The following is a 20,770-nucleotide window of genomic DNA, read 5'->3' as shown; positions in this document are numbered from 1 at the left end:
GAAAATTCGGGGGTATTACATAACCTAACTCTAATTTTCAAAAATTTCAAGCGCATGCAAAATTGGTGCCAAATAAAAGCCCTTGATGAGTACTTCAACTTTGCCTTCTTGCTCTAAGCCTAAATCACACTCTAAAACTCTCAAATCCAAGCTCAAAATTTGTAAGTATGTTAATTTAGAGATAGAAAAAGCCTTGGCCGAAGTTGGGGAGAGAGGAAATGATGTTTGCCAAAGCCAAAATCTGAAAATCACTGTCCTCCACTCATTTTGGTCAAGGTGGCCTTACCTCCTACACTAGAATTCCCTAAATGACCTTCAATGCACACATTAATTGTCCACATGCCACAAAATATCCCATACACATATATTGTCATAAGCCAAAATGAAATAATAATGTAAATGAAAAACCGAAAAAAATTCCCGAGCACAGAAATTCGGTCTCAACCACGAAAACCCAAAAATAACCCTAATAATTCAAAAATGGTGAAAATGATCAAAATACATTTTTAAGAGTCCTAAACTTATAGAAATGTCCAAAATGATCCCTAGGACCCATGTGGCATGCAGAATGATACAAAAAAAAATAATATATAAATAAATTAAAATACTGCAAAATCTGAAAAAATTCTGGGACATTACTTGATAAGTAACCCATCTTTCATGCAACCTCATACGTATCATATTCTCTAAAGACATCCATTCTATTCTCTATCGGTCCACTTTATAGCCATTTTGGGCTCGAAAATATAGATCTGCTACTCCATTGGACTAGTTGAAAAGTGGGGCAACATTTTTGGGTCTCTAAATGGGTCACCAAAAATAGCGACCCTGCTGTAGGCCCGACTGGTTTTTGTTTCTAATTGTGGCCCAACTTCTATAACTTAGCTGAGACTACTATTTTGAAGGGCTTGTTTGACTGAAATATTACCCAAAAATAAGGTTTTTGGGTTATTTTGGTCCTTTTTTTTTTTTTTTTTTTTTTTTCCCCCTCAACATAATTGAACCAAAGATCCATTAAGGCACTGTTTGGCTGACACAAACAGTGCCTTAAAGGATTTTTTGGATACAAACAATGCCTTAAAGTCTTTTTTGGACACAAACAGTGCTTTAAAGGTTTTTTTGAACAAAAAAAAGTTTAAAAATTTGAAAAAAAATGATTATTTTCCTTTTTAAAATTTTCAATATTCCGATTGACATTATAGACATTTTAGTTTTTTGAATTTTTTTTTTCCCTAACAAATTGAAATTTATTTTAAAATGTGATTTTTTTATTTTTTTAAATGCGCCTTTTTTTCACCTCTATAAATTAATGAATCAAATGATATTAAATATTGTATTGTTTACAATATTTCATAAAACATTGCATAAACTTCATAACAATTTAACAATAAATAAATGCAATATAAATTAAACATTTTCTTCACCAAAGCGGTTCCATAAGTTTTTAATTAAATCTTTTCTCAACTATGTATTTGTCTCTTTGTTGCGAATTTGGACTCGACGAGAGTAGATGTGTACCGTTAATACCGATGTATTTTGAATTAAAGTGGGAATCGAGATTGTCTCCTTTAGTGGCAGAGTTCATTTTTTAACATTGGCATGACGCTCATCTTCAATGATCATGTTGTGTAGGATGATGTATGTTTTCATTATAAGGCACAAGTTCTATTTATTCTAAAAATGCACTGGTGCTTGCGTTATTGCCCACTTGATCTGCTAAACTCCAAAAGCTTGTTCCACATCTTTCCTTGTAGGCCTCTTGTCTCTGAGCAAAAAGTTCTTCTTTCGCTAGAGTTGGGTGCAGGATGGTCTGTATCAAAGTTGTCCACTTAGGGTATATACCATCAGATAGGTAATACCCCATTCTATGGTAATGGCCATTCATAACGAAATTAACCGGAGGCATTTGGCCAGTGACGATATTGTCGAATACCAGAGAATGATCCAGCACATTAATATCATTGTGTGAACCTGACATTCAAAGAATGCATGCCAAATCTAAAAATCTTTTGAGGTAACCACCACCAATATGAGCGTAGGCGTATGGAAGCGTCCGTTGTACGTGCCATGCCACGGCACCAGACAATTCTTCCACTTTCAGTGCATTTAAAGCATACAGGGGAATCCTTTCTCCTCCCGTTTTCAAAGTAGTCGTGCTATGTTAGCTTCGTTGGGTGGGCGCATATACCCTTCCCCATACACACCAACAACACCCTTACAAAATGTCATTATGGTTTCAATGGCAGTCCTCTTGCCGATTTTAATATACTCATCACAATGATTAGCTGCACAACCATATGCGAGTATATGTATTGCAGTTGTCATTTTCTGTATAGAAGATCCCAAACAACCTGTTGCATCCCTTTTTTTGGACGAAATAGTCGTCATAAGCTTTAACATCATCCAGGATACGATGAAATAGTTTTCGTCGCATCCTGAATCGTCTATGAAAGTACTCCGGTGGATATGTGCAATTCTCACCAAAGTTGACGGTGGCTTCCCTATTGATCACGATGAATGTACCGCCTCTTACGCGATTTAAATACTTGCTCTACTATCTCTGGGTTCACTGAATTCAAAATCGAACTAAAGGCATCTTGATTATGTTAAACCAACACATCAAGAATTAGAGCGTGACAAAGGAAAAAAAAGTGATGAGGAAGCCATCGGAATTTTGAGATTGAAGAAGATGTGGATTAATATTTTGCTAGAATGATAAAGATGAATGTAATGATGATGAGATAAAAAAATGATTGTTTATATAAGATGAAAAATATAACCGTTAGGAAAAAGTTAAAAAAAAAAATTATTAAAAATTTAAAAAAATTAAAATATTAATATTTTCTTATAGCAAAAACGCACCATTGGAGTACATACGATAACTAAAATTTGGAGACTCCAAAATACTGATATGACTCTTGGAAATCTTGAGGTGACTCTTAAAAAATGCTGACGTGGCAAATTCGGAGTGCCTAATTTTAGAGATGCTGTTGGAGTTGCTTTAAGCCTTGGCCATATCCACTTTCAAGGCAAAATATACAGTTTTACCCTTCTTCTTAGATTTCAAATCATGATTGAGACTCATGGGCTAAGATAATAATATTGCCATGAATAAGTCTTCCTGCGATAAAGGCATTTTGGTTAGGGTTGATGAGCGAATTAGGGAGGGGTTTAAATTTGTTAGTCAGTGTTTTTGATTTTTTTTTTTTAATACAAAACATTGCATAAAGAGAGAGGTTTGAACTGGGATATCTTGGTTGGGTATTGAACTTTTGGAATCAAAGCTATATTAGTATGGTTCAGGTTAGTGGGCACATGACAAGTTTGAAGGAAGGAGTTAAATCACCTTTTGTAGAATCCCGATTAACTTGAAAAAATAATGGGGTAAACCAATCAAGTGTTGGAGATTTAAAGGCTCCCATGCCCTTAACTGCTTGAAAAAGCTCTCTTTCACTACCAGCTTTGAGAAGAATTTAATTCATTTCTGCAGTGATCATGGGGGAGATGCAATGTCAAAAAATTTCGTTAGAGGGAATTACGACAGTAGACATATAGAGATCACTGAAATAGTTTTCAGTAATTAGTCTAATCTCCTCTGGAGACTCGTTTCACTATCCTGATTGATTCTCCAAACCTAAGATTGTTAGGGTTTCACACACACAATTGGCAAATATAACAGATAAAAAAAATCACACACAAACAAAAACGAGATTTACGTGGTTTGGTAAATTGCCTAGTCCACGGGCGAAGAATGACTAACTTTACTTCAAAAACTTAATTACACACTATTCTCTCTCTCACAATCTCAATTCTCTTTTTCTCTCTACAATTTTCTCTCTATCCAATGCACACAAATAAATCAAATAAAATAAATAATTAACCATTTAATTTAAATTAAATCTAAATTAAACTAATTAATTAAACATTAAATAATTAAACACATAAATTCTTATAGTTGAATAGCACCACATCAATTAAATCCTATGCACACAAATAAAACAAATAAAATAAATAATTAACCAATTAATTTAAATTAAATCTAAATTAAAAAGCCTTTAAAAAAAATTTAGGGTATTACATAAACTCTTTCCCCCTTTTTGTCACAAGGAAAAAATATCCTAGAAGTAGGAAGAAACCAAGCATATAAATCTTGTAAATTAAAACCAATGAGAATGTAAACTCCACAAGATTATATGTATTAACAGAAATAACTAAGATCAATTCAATGAAGTTCCACAAACTTAGTAAGTGTAGTAAAATCACCACCAAGTTCTTAAAACATATGATCTGTCAATTGTAAAGATTTCAGATAATAAATCAATGATATCACATATCCTTAGAAATCAAACAATCCACATGTACAAAAGACATTTTTTTTTAATCTCTCTTTGTGCTCCATTTTTCTTTTTGCACATTGGCGGCTTTCATGCTTATGGGCAGCCAGCTCTTTCCCTTATTCCCATTTGTTTGGAGTCAAGGTAGCTTTCAGACAAATCCCAAAAGTAGCCTTTTTTATCTCACTTTTTTCAAAACAACAAATATTTTTCTTTCTTTTTCAAAAACTTTTTATTCCAAACTGTTTTTCAAATTTCTTTTCTTTTCACTCTTTTAGTTTAAAACACATAAATCAAGTTTAAATCCCAAGACAATGATCAATCATATCAACATTATCTTTGAACAAAACAATGATATCTCAAGTAAATGTACTATCAATGATTCATTTACAATACAAAATAAGTAAGCAAAATCAATTTCACCAATTGATAGCCATTGTATGCTCTCCACAGATAATTCATGTGTCATTAAATTCCTTGTGTTCAACATACTCAATCAATATGGTTTGCTTAACTTCCCAAAAACATAATCTAGACTCTCAAGATATGCATGAAAATCCTTTCTAGATTATGTCTTTGCAATTCATCTAATCAAGACAATAGACACCAATAGATTTCCTAAAATGAGAAAACTTAGGAGCATCTAATAGTTTTAGTGAGAATATCAGCCAAATTCTAATCAGTATGCACTTTTTCCAAAGACACGACATTTTGTTCAACAAGTTTCCTAAGAAAATGATGTCGAATATCATTATGCTTAGTCTTAGAATGCAAAACTGGATTCTTTGAAATATTAATTATACTAGTATTATTACAAAAGATAGTAATAATACCTTGATCAACTCCATAATCCAGAAGTATCTGTTTCATCCAAAACAATTGTGTGCAACAATTTCCAGCAACAATGTATTTAGCTTCACAAGATGATAAAGATATGCAATTTTGCTTCTTATTATACCATAAAACAAGATTAGTACCAACATAGAAACAACCACATGAAGTACTCTTTCTATCATCCTTGTTATCAGCCCAATCAACATCAGTATAGCCTGCAATCTCAGAATTAGATTCAGAAGAATAACGCAATCCATAATTCAATGTACTATTGACATAACGAATAATGCGCTTGACTGTAAGAATATGTTGTTCTCTAGGATCAGCTTGATACTTAGCACAAACACCTACACTAAATGAAATATCTGGCCTAGTTGCTGCCAAATACAATAAGCTACCAATTATACTCCTATAAAAGAAATGATCAACCTTGTTAGGATCAGAGTCTTTATCCAATTTGGATGAAGTACTAATAAGAGTTTGAACATGCTTTGAATCTTTCATACCAAATTTCTTAACTAGCTCCTTTACATATTTTGATTGAGCTATGAAAATGCCATTATTAAGTTTCACTTGGAGACCTAGAAAGAAAGTCAATTCACTGACCATGCTCATTTCAAAAGTATTACTCATATCTTTAGAAAAATTATGAACAAGGTTATCACATGTAGCACCAAAAACAATATCATCCACATATATTTGAGCAACAAGAAAAACTTTTCCTTTTCTGAAAATAAACAATGTTTTATCTGCTCGTCCTCTTCTAAAGCCCTTGTGCATTAAATAAAAAGTTAACTTCTCATACCATGCTCTAGGTGCTTGCTTTAAACCATAAAGAGTCTTTTTAAGATAAAGCACAAAATCAGGATTATGTGGATCAATGAAACATTTTGGCTGTACTACGTAAACTTCTTCCTATAAAATACCATTCAGAAAAGCACTTTTCACATCCATTTGAAACAATTCGAATTTAAAGTGACATGCAAGAGCAAAAAGAAGTTGAATAGACTCAAGTCTAGCAACAGGTGCAAAAGTCTCATCAAAATCAATTCCTTCAACTTGAGTGTATCCTTAGGCAACTAATCTAGCTTTATTTCTAATCATAAGACCATGTTTATCAAGTTTATTTTTAAAGATCCATTTAGTCCCTATGATATTAACATCACTAGGTCGAGGCATTAATTCTCAAACATCATTCTTCACAAATTGAAGTAATTCTTCTTCCATAGCTGTAAGCCAATCAGAATTTTGAAGAGCTTCATCAACATTCTTAAATTCAAACTTAGCCATGTGGCATGAATGTCATATGTCATCTACAATGCATGAATGTCCTGTATGATCACGGATTATACTCCTAGTACCATGCTGATCCCACGGACCTATCACTTTGTTAACTGGATAACTTAATCGAACTCTAGAACTACTAGATGTGGGAATATCTAAAGATGGTACAAGAATTCTTATAGGTTCATCATGGGTGGCATCTAATTCCTCATTCTCATCTTCTTCAACCTCTTCACCTTTTCCACCTAAATCCTTAACTCTTTCTTTTTCATGAATTGTAGTTTCTTTTCTTTCTCCTGTAATTTTAAAATTAGTTTCTTCTTCATCAAGTTGAGAAGAGGTTATCTTAAATTTTTTATCATTAAATACAACATTTATAGACTCTATGACCACTTTGGTCCTAAGATTAAAAACCCTATAAGCCCGACTTGTTTGTGAATAACCCAAAAACACACCTTCATTACTTCTAGAGTCAAATTTTCTTAAGTGCTCCCTATCTCTAAGGATATAACATTTACTTCCAAAGAATCTGAAGTATTTAATAATGGGCTTTCTATCATACTATAATTCATATGAAGTTTTTTTAGTTCCAGGCCTAAGATAAACTCTATTTAGGATATGACAAGCAGTACATACTGATCCAGCCCAAAAATGACTTGCAATTTTATTTTGATGAAGCATAGTACGTGCCATTCCTGCAATTGTCCTATTTTTCCTTTCCATTACACCATTCTGTTGTGGTATTTTAGGTGCTAAAAATTCATGCTTAATGCCATTCTTATCATAATATTCAATAAACTCCTTAGGTTTGAATTCACCTCCATTGTCGCTCCTAATCCGATTAATTCAATATCCCTTCTCATTTTGAATAAGTTGGCAAATAGACCTGAAATTCACAAAAGTATCAAATTTTTCTCTCAAATATGTAACAAAAGTAAATCTAGAAAAATCATCAACCATAACAAGTATATATCTTTTTCCTCCAATGCTATCAAGTGTTATGCAACCCATCAAATCCATATGAATCAATTCCAAAGCTCAAGAAGTAACTTAATGAATAAGTTTCTTATGTGACACTTTAGTTTGTTTTCCTAATTGACATGGACCACATATTTCATTCTTAGGCATTTTCAATTTAGGCAAACCTCGAACAAGATCATTGTTAGACAAATTCACTAAATTATTAAAATTCACATGTCCAAGTCATTTATGCCATAAAACTGCCTCATCAGTAACTGCAGAAAAACACATCAGTGAAGGTTCTGAAAATACAACATAACAATTATCAGAAGTTCTAGTTCTTTTCAAGATACATTCACCTTTTTCATTAGTTACAAATCACCCTTATTGAGTAAAATTGACTTGAAACTTCTCATCACAGATTTGACTAATACTCGCCAAACCTTTAACATATAGAACATTTTTTAACTCCTCAATTCCTGAAAATTTGATCTTACATTTACCACTTACATTAGATACATTACCATCACCAAAAGTAATGGTTCCAACTATGCATTTCTTAAAAGTGGTAAACAATATTCTATCCCATATTATATGCCTAGAGCAACCACTATCAAAGTACCAACCACATGGACCAAGTGCTCTAAGTACTGTGTGCATAGCAAGGCATTTAAAATTCTCTTTCTTTACCCAAACAATTTTAAATTCATTATGCAATGATTTCCCTATTGTTCTAGGCAAATTGTCACAAGGCTCAACAGTTTTAATCCTCTTCTTCCTCAATTTTGAACTCTCTAGATTTTTCAATTTCTTTCCTAGTTCAAATTTTCTTTTCTGACACTTATACTTAATATGCCATTTTCCACCACAAAAATGACATGTTGAAATAAGTTTAGGAGAATTAGAAATAACATAAGGTTTTGTTTCAACTTTCACAAAAACATCTTTAGATTTCTAAAAATACAAATCATTTGAAGTTAATGGCAAATCTTTGTTACTCCTAACATTCTCAACCACTTCTTTCAACTTATCAATTTTGCAAGTGTCAATATCAACTTCCTGAAAAGGCTGTTTTGATTTAGCAAATTTACTACTCAATTTATCAATTTTAAGTTCTAGCTTTATTAAACAAATTTACCTTCTTAAGCTCCTTTTCCAGAAAATCAATTTTATGAAGAAGATTCAAATTCTTATGACCAATTTTTTCCAAATTTTTATTAAAGACAAAAACTTCTAACTTATAAATATCTCTATCAAGTTTCGCAAGATTCATTTTCTCTAACAAATTTTCAAAATCCTTTTAAAACTTGGACCACTCAATTTGCATGCTTGTGACAGAATCAAAAACAGGAGGTAAAGGCAACACATCAATAGATGAATTTTTAGACATGATGTAAAAATCAACAATTAATCAATAACTGTGATCAACTCAGTATATCAAGTTACCCACTTTGATACCAAATTGTGAAAATAGTGTTAAGCGGGGTGCGGAAACAGTTAGTTCATTTTAATTATGATTAACTTCTTTAATGACTTAGATTTGATTATTAGGTCAACTTGCTCAATTTATGATTGGTTAAATTATATGATCAATTTAAACATCCACAATCACAAATATAAATACTATAAAGTAAAGCAAGTAAAAGTTTATAGAGATTGCACCAGGATTTTTAGCGAGGAAACCCAGTTGAAAAACATGGGAAAAATCTCGTGGACTGTTCAGTCCAAAGTAAACTGATCCACTATATTTAAAATAAAGCACACCGAACTTTGACTCTAACTCACACCCTATCGTTCTACTAAACACCAATTGCTGACAATCCTCTGGCTTCGCGACTCCCCGTCCAACAACAACTTGACTTCAAGCTTATGCTTGATATTTGTAGAAGAGTAGCAGGTAGATCAGACAACACTCCTCGAATGCTCCAATCCTTTCAAAGTGTGATCGCTTTTACTTCTGTTCTTTAAGATCTGAACTCGATGTAGAAGAATTAAATCCCTTTCTTCATACAAAATATATGAATCTTCAATATAGCTCCAATTCCGATGAGATAGAGAATAACACCAATAAATCACTCATGAATATATGTGTATGCTCTCATAAATAAATTCAGAATAATCAGATTTGATTTTCTAAATTCTCTCTCTAAAAGACTTTCTCAAAGTATAGAATTGATTTTCCCTAAAGCCGTAAAATAAACCTATGTATATGACAAGGTTTATATATAGTTTTGAAAGTCCTAATCCCTTAGAAAATATGAAAAATTTCGTGTATAGGACTTGAAAAGAAGTTGGGATCAAAAAGAAAACATTCAGAAGAAGGAAACTGAAATTGGAATTGTACCAAGACTTTTTTAACCAGTTCAGAGGGGCTGAACTAGTTCAAGATTGGCAGAGTGTATTCAAAGCCAATCTTGAGCATCTTGAACTGGTTAAGAGGGGCTAAACCAGTTCAAGTTTGGCAGACTTGATTTCCTCGGACCCTTCAGCCTAAAATCATTCTACGGTAAGTTCTGAACAAAATGGAAAGTGTAGAATGTGTCCAACACTGTTTAGAATCCTTCCTAATGTGTTGTTCTTATCTTTTTCTTCAAAAGATCTTCAATCAGGGTAAGTTTGAACAACTTCCCAGTTCTGTAGTTGCTGTCGAACTTGATAACTTGCAGACCAAGTAACTTGAATTACAACTCGACATGGACTTATTTTGATCATGAAATTAGCCAATTACAAAATATATATCATACACTTTGCGCACTCTTTTCTCACCATTTTATTCAAAACGCATCTATATGGTTAGGGATGTCCATGCACGCACAAGTATCAGTAACTTTTTCTCCAGATCGGGACGCCACAATAAATGGCATAGACAAATATCAAATTGGTGCAAACTTACAGTCCGAACACTTGGCCCAATTTCCAACTCCTATTAGTTTGAACACTACAAATTTTTTTTAGCTTTAGAAGCAAAGAGTCCTCACACCACTCCATGTATTCCTGCACCTAGTGTGTGCATTCTCCATTATCAAAGCTTTAAATTTCTGCATTTGAACCACAAAATCAATTGAACTTTGAAGTTTTTCAAACACATCACAAAGACTCAAAAACAAAGATTACAACTCAATTATATTTTTGAACGCCAAATATTCCAACACAGTCTAGTTTTTAACGATAGATTTTCTAAATATAGTAGGAAAAAAAGAGAAGATAGTAGACACAGGCAAAGTCTGCTCCAACATTTCACCAACAGTCTCCTATCCAAACGATTGGTGCGTTGTCAACAAAAAGTGGGGAATCAATCTTTGACCTGGCATCCATCAACACCTTTCTTTCAATAAGCACACCATCTCCTTGTGGGATAGAGAATATACAGGCAAGTTGAATGAATCACTTGTGCTTCACTGACTAATTTCTGTAATAAAGGTATACATTATGGTTCTTCAACCAATGAGGATGGGAAGTTGAAAAGTACTAGAGGAATAATTAATTTAAGTTCCAATCTGCATCCAATTAAAAAAAAAAAAAAAAAAAAAAAAAAAAAAAAAAAAAAATAAGAATAAATGGATGGCACACAAGTTCTTACCCTAATGAGGAGGCTAAGACCATCTTCAACTCACATCATTTACTCATCAAAACAAGAAAAAGTTTGGTTTTTATCGTGTTTGTCGACTCCAACACACAAGATAACTCTGCAGTTTTTTTAAAAGCCCGATCAAACATTTTATCAACAATATCATGTCCAAAGTGTTTGGCGAAAATTGCTTCCATGCTAGCTCGTAGGTGCAGTATCAATGTCTGCCCATCAACTGGGGCATTAATCTTTTTACTGTGCTCCATCAACTCCATTCTCTCAATACTGAAACGCCCATCTTTTTCAACCAGCTGCACCATCTCCTTGGGGTGGGAAAATACATTGGCTAGTTGAATGAATCCACTTGATCATCACAAACTAATCCCTGTAATAAAGGTTTGCGTTATCCGGGTTAAACAGAAGATTTGACACAAGGTTCAAATGCGAGTTGACAAGATAAAGGATGTTATGTGGAATAGTAATGATAGGGACTAATTTTTTGTGAGTATGTGCTGATGTCATCATGACATCAGGAATATTAATGATATCAGCCCCCACTCCCATAAATCAGTCAGAGTTGTCTGATTATTGGACTCTAAATTATTATCCTACGTGGAATGCAAACTACTGCTAAATTAATGTAACTAGTGTAGTTCGAACAAGTTTTTCTGGTCATAAAATTGAATTTAAATGCAATTGTATCGCCTAATAGTTTTCAACTAGTAAGTTTCATTGCTTTTCTGGCACCTCATTGACCATGTCCATGAGGCAGGATCTAAGAAATCAAGTGTGAGACCTGATAAGAGCTGAGAATGATGGATATCATTCGGGAGACCTGGCATGATAAGTACCATCATCCCTCCAATTACAGTCGCTTTAGCTCTAGCATTCAGAAAGATCTCCATGTCTTTTGCAAATTGAGCTCCGTAGCTATTGGCAACTTCATTGACCTATCATCCATCAACACCATTGCTTCGATGTTCCACCTAGCAAGGAGAATTACTAACACTAAACTTTCTGGAAATAAAACCATTCGAACACGGACAATTAATTTTGTTGCTAGAACAAAGAACAGAATCAAACAATAGAATAGCTAAGACAATAGCTATTACCCTTCCACAACATGTAGATATTATCCGTTTTGCACACTCTTTTCTCATCATTTTACTCGAAACGCGTCTATACGGATGTCCACAACACACACAAGTATCAATAACTTTTTCTCTAGATCTGGGACGCCACAATAAATGGCATAAACAAATATCAAATTGGTGCGAACTTACAGTCCAAACACTTAGCCAAATTTCCAACTTCTACTAGTTTGAACACTTCAAAATAATATTTAGCTTTAGAAGCAAAGAGTCCTCACGCCACTCCATGTATTCCTGTACCTAGAGTGTGCATTCTCCATTATCAAAACTTTAAATTTCTGCATTTGAACCACAAAATCAATTGAACTTTGAAGCTTTTCAAACACATCACAAGGACTCAAAAACAAAGATTACAACTCAATTATATTTTTGAACACCAAATATTCCAACACAGTATAGTTTTTAACCATAAATTTTCTAAATACAGTAGGAAAAAAAAAACAAAACAGAGAAGATAGCAGACACAGGCAAAGTCTGCTCCAACATTTCACCAACAGTCTCCCATCCAAACGATTGGTGCATTGTCAATGTCCGCACCGCACAAAAACTGGGGAATCAATCTTTGACCTGGCATCCATCAACACCATTCTTTCAACAAGCACACCATCTCCTCGTGGGACAGAGAATATACAGGCAAGTTGAATGAATCACTTGTGCTTCACTGACTAAGTTCTGTAATAAAGGTATGCATTATTGGGGTTACACTAAAGATCTGATGAAAGTATGATCGAAATGTACCAAAAATTTATCGAAAATGAGATGATTCAAGATGTATTGTAGAATGCAAATTCCAGCTGATTCAACGCAACAGGTAGCATGCATAATGTAACAATGCTACAAGTGACCCGTTCATTTGTTTTTTTTTTTTTTGGTCACCCTTGAGAAACTGATATGGAGCATATCAGATTAGTCTACGTAGTTTCAGAGATAAAGACAAGAGAGGTAGTTGGTGTTTTGAGTTCAAGATTATGTAACCAGTTTAGCTAATGTCAATAATAAAATTAGGAGGTGCATGAATGAGACTTGGGCATATGCTATTAGTAGATCAAAGGAAGTGCTAAACTCTGGCACTATATCTGATTCTTCTTATAATTTCCATAGATATATTAGGGATCTGCCGAATCAGGTTGAATTATGAAAGCTGCCGAGGCAGTGTTGTTGACTAATGTCACTGATGAGGAAGCAAATGTGATTTATCAAGGCGATGGTTATCACTATTGTCATTTGAACTGGAATTGTATGACAATCTGTCAAACTCATTAGTTAGCATAACGTCCATGCAAAATGGTTATTCAAACAATGAGGATGGGAAGTTACAGAGTACTAGAGGAATGATTTCAGTTCCAATCTGCATCCAATTCAAAATATGCCATTTTTTTTTTTTCATAATAATAATTCATCACAGGAAAAAAAGAAAAGAAAAGAATGGATGGCACACAAGTACTTAACCTGATGAGGAGGCTAAGACCATCTACAACTCACATCATTTACACATCAAAACGAGAAAAAGTTTCGTGTTTGTCGACTCCAGCACACAAGATAACTCTGCAGTTTTTTTAAAAGCCTGATCAAACATTTTATCAACAATATCATGTCCAAAGTGTTTGGCGAAAATCCCTTCCATGATAGCTCGTAGGTGCAGTATCAATGTCTGCCCATCAACTGGGGCATTAATCTTTGAACTGTACTCCATCAACTCCATTCTCTCAATACTGAAACGCCCATCTTTTTCAACCAGCTGCGCCATCTCCTTGGGGGTGGGAAAATACATTGGCAAGTTGAATGAATCCACTTGATCATCACACACTAATCCCTGTAATAAAGGTTTACATTATCCGGGTTACACTGAAGATCTGACACAAGGTTCAAATGCAACAGTAATGATACGGAGTCTAACAGTTGGACAAATCCTAGTAATTTTATGTGAGTATGTACTGATGTCATCATGATGTCGGAGATATTAATGACATCAGTCCCACTTGCATAAATCAGTTGGAGTTGTCTGACTATAGGACTCCAAATCATTATCCCACGTGGAATGCAAATTGCTGCTAAATTAATGCAACTAGTATAGTTCAACCAGTTTTTCCGGTCATAAAATTGAATTTAAATGTGATTGTATGGCCTGATAGTTTTCAACTAGTAAGTTTCATTGCTTTTCTGGCACTAATTTGAATAGCTGAACGTTGACTTACCTCATTGACCATATCCATGAGGCAGGATCCAAGAAAATCAAGTGTGAGACCTGATAAGAGCTGAGAATGATGGATATCATTCGGGAGAGCTGCCATGATAAGTACCATCATCCCTCCAATTACAGTCTCTTTAGCTCTAGCATTCAGAAAGATCTCCATGTCTTTTGCAAATTGAGCTCCGTAGCTCTTGGCAACTTCATCAGAGGCCCTTGTGTAGTGAATTTTACCCTTGTTCCATGCAGGAGAGATTTTGTCCAGCAATTCTTCAGGAACCTTAGAGAGCCAGTGGAGTGCATAACAGGAAAACAAAAAATGGAGAGAGGAGTCGGGGAATAACCGGCCATAGAAAGAACCTGGCACTCCTGCAGCAAAGTATTGCCTATCAAATGGGAGAGAAGCGAAAAGGGTATTGAAATCATTGGAAGCGTGATCATTGAAGAACACTTGGAATTCGAGCATTTTAGGTGCGAGGCCTTGGGAATGGTACTTCTTTACCATGGCTTGTAGTACATTTTGCATAGCAAAGAAGGTATTTGGCCCGACTGAACATCCCAAATCTGCTATGCGCAGTGTGCTTGAAGTAGAAGTGAGGCTTTTTATGTCAAGCTTCTCTGATATTGCTCATTGATCAATTCCTTCGTAGAATCTGAACCTTCTCTCTGTAAAATAGGCGAGTCATTGCTATCATAGCACTGATATCAACAATAACAAGTCCTGTCTGTGCTTGTCATAGTTAAAAACTCGATTCAACTTAGAAAGAGAGTCAAATAGAGTTATATTCATGACTAGATCTGTCCTAGTGAATAGTTTTACTATAGCCCAAATATAATACAAGTGAACTAACACAAACAAGGTGAGGTAATGAACTAAGGGCTAGTTTGGTGCGATTGAATGAATAGAGTGGAAATGGAATGAATCAAATAATGGAATGGGAATGGAATGAGAATGGTATTTGGTTGCACAGAAAAACATCCTATGTTTTGTAAAACCTATATATATATATATATATGTAGCCGATGTTTCATCAAATGTTTTTTTATTCATTTATTTATTTATTTTTTAAAATGAGAATGGAATGGCCATTCCTTTAGTTGGAAAGTAGAATGAATTAGTGGGAATCATTATTCTCGGAGAATGGGCAAGAATCATCATTCCCGCTTCATTTGATTCCATTCACTTACACCAAACATGGCATAATAGAATCAGCTCTCTTTGTGCTCTAGTTTTTGAAATATGCAATTCACATTAAGAAATGTGGTCCTGGCAAAATTACTACTGTAGAGCATATTCATAGAAAAACAGAGCACCAATGATACCTCCCATTTGAAAAAAATATTGAATAAGCTAAAAAAATTTGCTCTCATAAACGCATGAAATACCTGTGCAAAACACAAAACAACCAACTATGTTCAACATATTTAATTGGGTGCTTACCTAGCAAGAATATTTTCATAATTCAAGTTTATGGTATGATTATACATAAAACTCTTATTTTTTTCTCTCACATTCCGGTATGTTCTTGGATTTTTGTATTTAGAGGCACATACATGTCCTACCCGATCTCATACTAAAGAAATATATGGGAGAAATTTTTTTTCTGATATTTTTAATATTGTTATCTTTCGAATAAGTGAACTGAACTACCAGAATAAATAAGAGAGGAAACCTTCACAATTAGGTTAACCAACTCCGGGAGTAAATAGGAAACTAACTAATAGAAATCTTAAAGATCCAGAAATTGAAGTTTTCAAAAATGGAAAGAATTTCTAAGGAAAATTGACTCTGATCAATGCTTCAAATCTACCGCTTCCCTTTTGACCTGTGTAACCCTATGTTTTTTCCTTCTCATATTTATTCCGATGTATTATGAGTTCATATTTGATCCATTAAAAGTTAATGCATATCCTGTAACACAATCATCATCAAGGAATAAGATGCATATTATTATAGATTTCGTCAAAATGGATTTCAACTTTTTCTACAAGGGCAAATGGATTTCTGAGTTTCTTAATAGAAATTTAAAAATATATAAATAAAAATGAGGTAATTCTAAGTTACCATAAGCATGCAATGCAATGGTTATGAATCAAATATGGCCAAATAAATTAGCCCACAATGTTTTATAAATTTTCGTTCCTGTTATATTTAGTAAGAGAAGATTCAAGTTATTCACTCATACATCTTTGTCGTTTTAAGTGAACTTTCACCTTTCACTTTTAAAGACAGAAAAGATGTATTTATGCTACACGGTCTCCTTGGTAACAAAGTAAGTACGTGAATTTTCTTCATATTATATATAGGGTTAAGTGCACTAAACCTCCCTACACTATGATTTGATTGCAACAAACCCTGAATTATGAATTTGTTGCACTTGAGGACTGCCGTCAGCCAATTGTTAGCAGAGAAGCCAAATTACCCTTTTAGCCCTACATTGAACGTCTTTAAGTTATTTTATAATGCTGAAATGCTTATGTGGCAATATAATCTCCAGACCCAATAGAAAAGTGAAAACACAACAACCTAAACTTATCAACACACTCGTTATAATAAAAACGAGCGAAACAACCCCTAGCTGACCGGTATCTTCTTGACACAATTTTCTCTCTTCCTCTTCACATGCATGATAAGAATAAACCCTAACTCCATCAGAACTCCTTGATGTTCTGCAGATCCTCAGATTGTATTTTGATATTAATGCAGATCCAATTATTTAATAAAATAAAAAGAATAATAACAAAAACCCAATCCCTTTCTGGCTTTACATCCCCTCTCTCTCTCTCTCTATATATATATATGTATGTATACATTCGCATCCCCTTGTTATTTATATACATATATATTTATACTTATCAAAAAAAAAATATACATATATATTTATATACGCATCCCCTTGTTATTTGACTGTGTGTGTAGTTTTTTGGCGTACCAAGCCCTCAACATTAATCAATTGCATCAATTTTCAACATTCATCAATTGCAGGTATAGTATGGTGTAAATATTATAAATGTGTGTATTACATATATATTACATATCACCGTCCTCAAGCTGACCCTCTCCCTAAAAAAACCCAATAAAATATTCTCATTCCTATGTGACCCATTCTTGAGGGAAGATGGAAGGATGGAAGCGAAGGCTTTGGGGTATCAGTTTTTGAGTAACAGGAGTCAAATCATTAGCGCTCACCAAACCACCACCCACTTCGACACCCTTGTCTTTGTCTCCGGCATGCCACCATTTTTGTATTCACTCATCTTCTCATCGTCACCCATTTTTCAATATCATTCCGAAATCACAAATTTAGGATTTCTTTTCATATTCAAAATCACTTGTAGAAATTTTCAATAATTGAATTGGGTTTGGATCAAAAGTTAAAATTTTGGAGAGAGAAACACCAGTTAGGGATTTGTATGTCAAAATTAAGTTGGAGATTTTGGTTCAATGTATAGATATAATGTGTATATATGTAAAGGTCTTAACTGTCATGACGGTGCGTCAAAAAAAAAAAAAAAACACATGGTCACGTTTTGTACTTCACGTTAAATAGAAACAAAAAACTAACGGTTTTGAATTTTTTTGCAACAAACATAATAGTTTAGGGGGTTAAGTGTCAAAATGATAATTTAGGGGTTTATTAAAAAAGAGAAGAAAGTTTAGAGGGTTTAGTACACTGAACCCTTATATATATTTATATATATTTTGAAAGATAAAAAATCTGTGATATTTTAAATCTAAAATTTAAGCCGTACTTCTAAGTGAAAAATTGAATCTATATATTCCTTATTTATTCTAAATCCTTCCATCCCAATCGAGCCTAGAAGTCCACAAACTCTTCAAGTAAATACCAGATGCTAATTATATAGACACATAAATCTATATCCGCATATATGCGCACACGTGTGTGTATATTATGAAGCATGTGATTATGTAGTACCTGATAGATAGAGTTCTTGGTGTAGCTATTAATGCCATCTCCACCGTTCATCGGATAGGATTCTGGAACTGCGCCTCCTTCGGCTTTGCTCATCTCTATCCTTTTACCCTCTCTCTCTCTCTCTCTCTCTCTCTCTCTCTCTTCCCTATCTCAAACTGTGATGAGACTTTCGAGTTGAGAATTTTCATCTCTGCAGTGTCTATTAGACTTTAGACCCTACACTGTTACTAGTATCCATTGGCGGATCCATGTGACGTGTAAAGTTGAAGATTGTACGAAGAAAATGAAAGCGCTCCCTTTGTTAAGGTTCTGTATATCATGTAAATTTCCAAGTTAGTTGCCCGGAGTTGACTTTATTTCTTTTAGGGTTAATTTCAGTGAATTTTTATTTATTTTTTTGTTGTTGTTGTTGTAAGTTTAGTCCATTTTTCACTCATACATTAAAAATTATTTTTTAATTGTGTTAGATTACTTATTATATATAAAAAGATATTGTTACCCTTTCACTATATCAAAATCCTTTTTAACCCAAATAATTAATTAAAAGACTAAAATACCCATACCTTTTTCAAACAATATAATGACCCAATTCAATTATATACGAACATATATGGAAAATGACGGCAGAACTATGTGAGACGTCACATGAAAATTACTTACCATAATAATTGATGATGCAAGATTCTGTCACGACCCAGAACAACGTCGTAACCTGGAAAGAAGAGAAAAAGTTATCGAAAAGGCACCAGTGCAGTATTGACCCAAAAGTCTCCGATGGTCAAGTTAGCACAGTATCAGGAAGATGAATGGACTCTGTTAGGGATTTTTATCATACCTTTTGAATTGGCTGACTACCCTTTTATAGGGTAGGTTGTAATATTTAATAAGGGAATTAATTTCCTTGTTCTAGTTTAATACGGATCTGAAGAGCTCATCCTTATCCACATCGCTTCATCAATTATACCTTATCTGATTTATTGGCTTTCGTGTTTATTAGAGTTCGTGTTGGATTGTATAGACCGTATCATCAGTTGCCCCCCATTCTCATGTTTGGATCTCAAACTAAGAGAATGTAAGTTGGTTTGATTTCCTGGAAGACTAGTAGAACAATCATAAAGAAATATAATCAATACTTTTTTCTTTTTTTTTTTTTGACTTAATATAATTTTATATATTTATGTTATAGCAATAACCAAACAAAGCAAGGGGCTTCCTTGCCAAATGTAGGGGACCTCTTCATCGGTAGCAAGGGGCCTCCTTGTCAAATGCAGGGACCTCTTCATCGGTAGCAAGGGGCCTCCTTGTCAAATGCAAGGACCCTTTGTCAAAGGTAGTAAGGGGCATTCTGTTGGTCTTAAAGTCCCTTAAGCATTGTTTGCCTTTTTAATGTCAAAAACCTGTGTATCAGTGTCTTCAAAGGGCTTATGTGTTTTCATAGTTGTTTGAGATAAGGGACAAGGACAATTTAGTCATTTTCTTTTCAATGTCATTCCTTTCTCACTAACCTCAATGTGTATCATAGTGTAATCATCAGTTTTTACTGATTTTGTTGAGTTAATTAAGGTATAGACCTTGTAAAGCTCTACAGGTGTAGTCAGGGGCAATGTTGTCTTTTCTCTGCTGTGTTTCACATATACTCGTATGCTCAGGTAGCTGCATTGCACTGGATTGTCTTGAATGAACCTGCATTACTCTTTATACAGTCTCAGGACTTTTGCTTAGCTGAGAAGTGTAAAATCTGTCACAAGGGTATTTTGGTACTTTCTAACTTTGGTCAAATATGTGACACGTTTCAGTGGTCCTAGAGGGGTGGTATATGCAAGAATATTTCATTCCTTAGAGGCTAAGTATGGAGGAAAATGCAATTTGACAGTAGTGCATCAAGTGTTTATGATTTCTGGTGTGCAAGGGACAAAATAGCTGAGATGGCTTGCTGTGATTGGTTCTTTCCTCTGAAAATATCTGAATTATGCTAGGTGAATGACCTTTAGCATAAACCAATGTTATATATGTATGTAATATAAATTGGTTTTTCTTCACGCATGCCAAACGAGGTGAATGACCATTAGCATAAACCAATTATATATATATATATATATATATATATATATATATATATATATATATATATATGTAATCTGCATTGGTTTTTCCTTCATGCACGTCGAACGAGGAGATCAATGATAATTGTTTTACGAAATATATATATAAAACATAAACTTCCTAGAATTAGTTTGTGCTGTGAGGAAAATTAGAGATTTGTTCTTTATAAGTGGGCACGCTGAACAAGGAAGGAGAAAAAGAAAATAGATGTTTTTTAATGGGACTAGATGGAATATTTAAGTATTTTTTTAAAAAAATTTTTATTTAATTTTTTTTTTTTTTGTATATATGTTTTATCTATATATAGAGTTTTCAAACTCAAATCTTTGTTGGACAAGAATCAATTTGCCTACAAACAGTTACCATATCAATCTCCAACACTTATAATGAGTTATCATATAGTTTCCAAC

General features: G+C 33.8%; 1 protein-coding gene and 1 pseudogene across 1 annotated transcript; both read right to left on the bottom strand.

Annotated features, from left to right (window-relative positions):
* Positions 1-1,669: 1,669 nt before the first annotated feature.
* LOC132296287 (uncharacterized mitochondrial protein AtMg00810-like) lies at positions 1,670-5,777 on the bottom strand. The gene is made up of 2 exons (XM_059794497.1): positions 5,168-5,777; positions 1,670-1,971 (listed from the first exon to the last, which is right to left on the bottom strand). The coding sequence occupies exons 1-2, from the start codon at positions 5,775-5,777 to the stop codon at positions 1,670-1,672; spliced, it is 912 nt and encodes a 303-aa protein (XP_059650480.1).
* A 6,688-nt stretch (positions 5,778-12,465) lies between these two features.
* On the bottom strand, positions 12,466-18,545 carry LOC132295092 (loganic acid O-methyltransferase-like; annotated as a pseudogene).
* Between the last annotated feature and the right edge of the window lie 2,225 nt (positions 18,546-20,770).

Source organism: Cornus florida, unplaced genomic scaffold, assembly GCF_030987335.1.
Source record: "Cornus florida cultivar Cherokee Brave unplaced genomic scaffold, ASM3098733v1 CherokeeBrave_3.0.0_Hap2_Chr02, whole genome shotgun sequence".
Taxonomy (NCBI): Eukaryota; Viridiplantae; Streptophyta; class Magnoliopsida; order Cornales; family Cornaceae; genus Cornus; species Cornus florida.
Note: the sequence above shows the minus strand (reverse complement) of the source record. Positions and strands in the feature narration are given on the sequence as shown.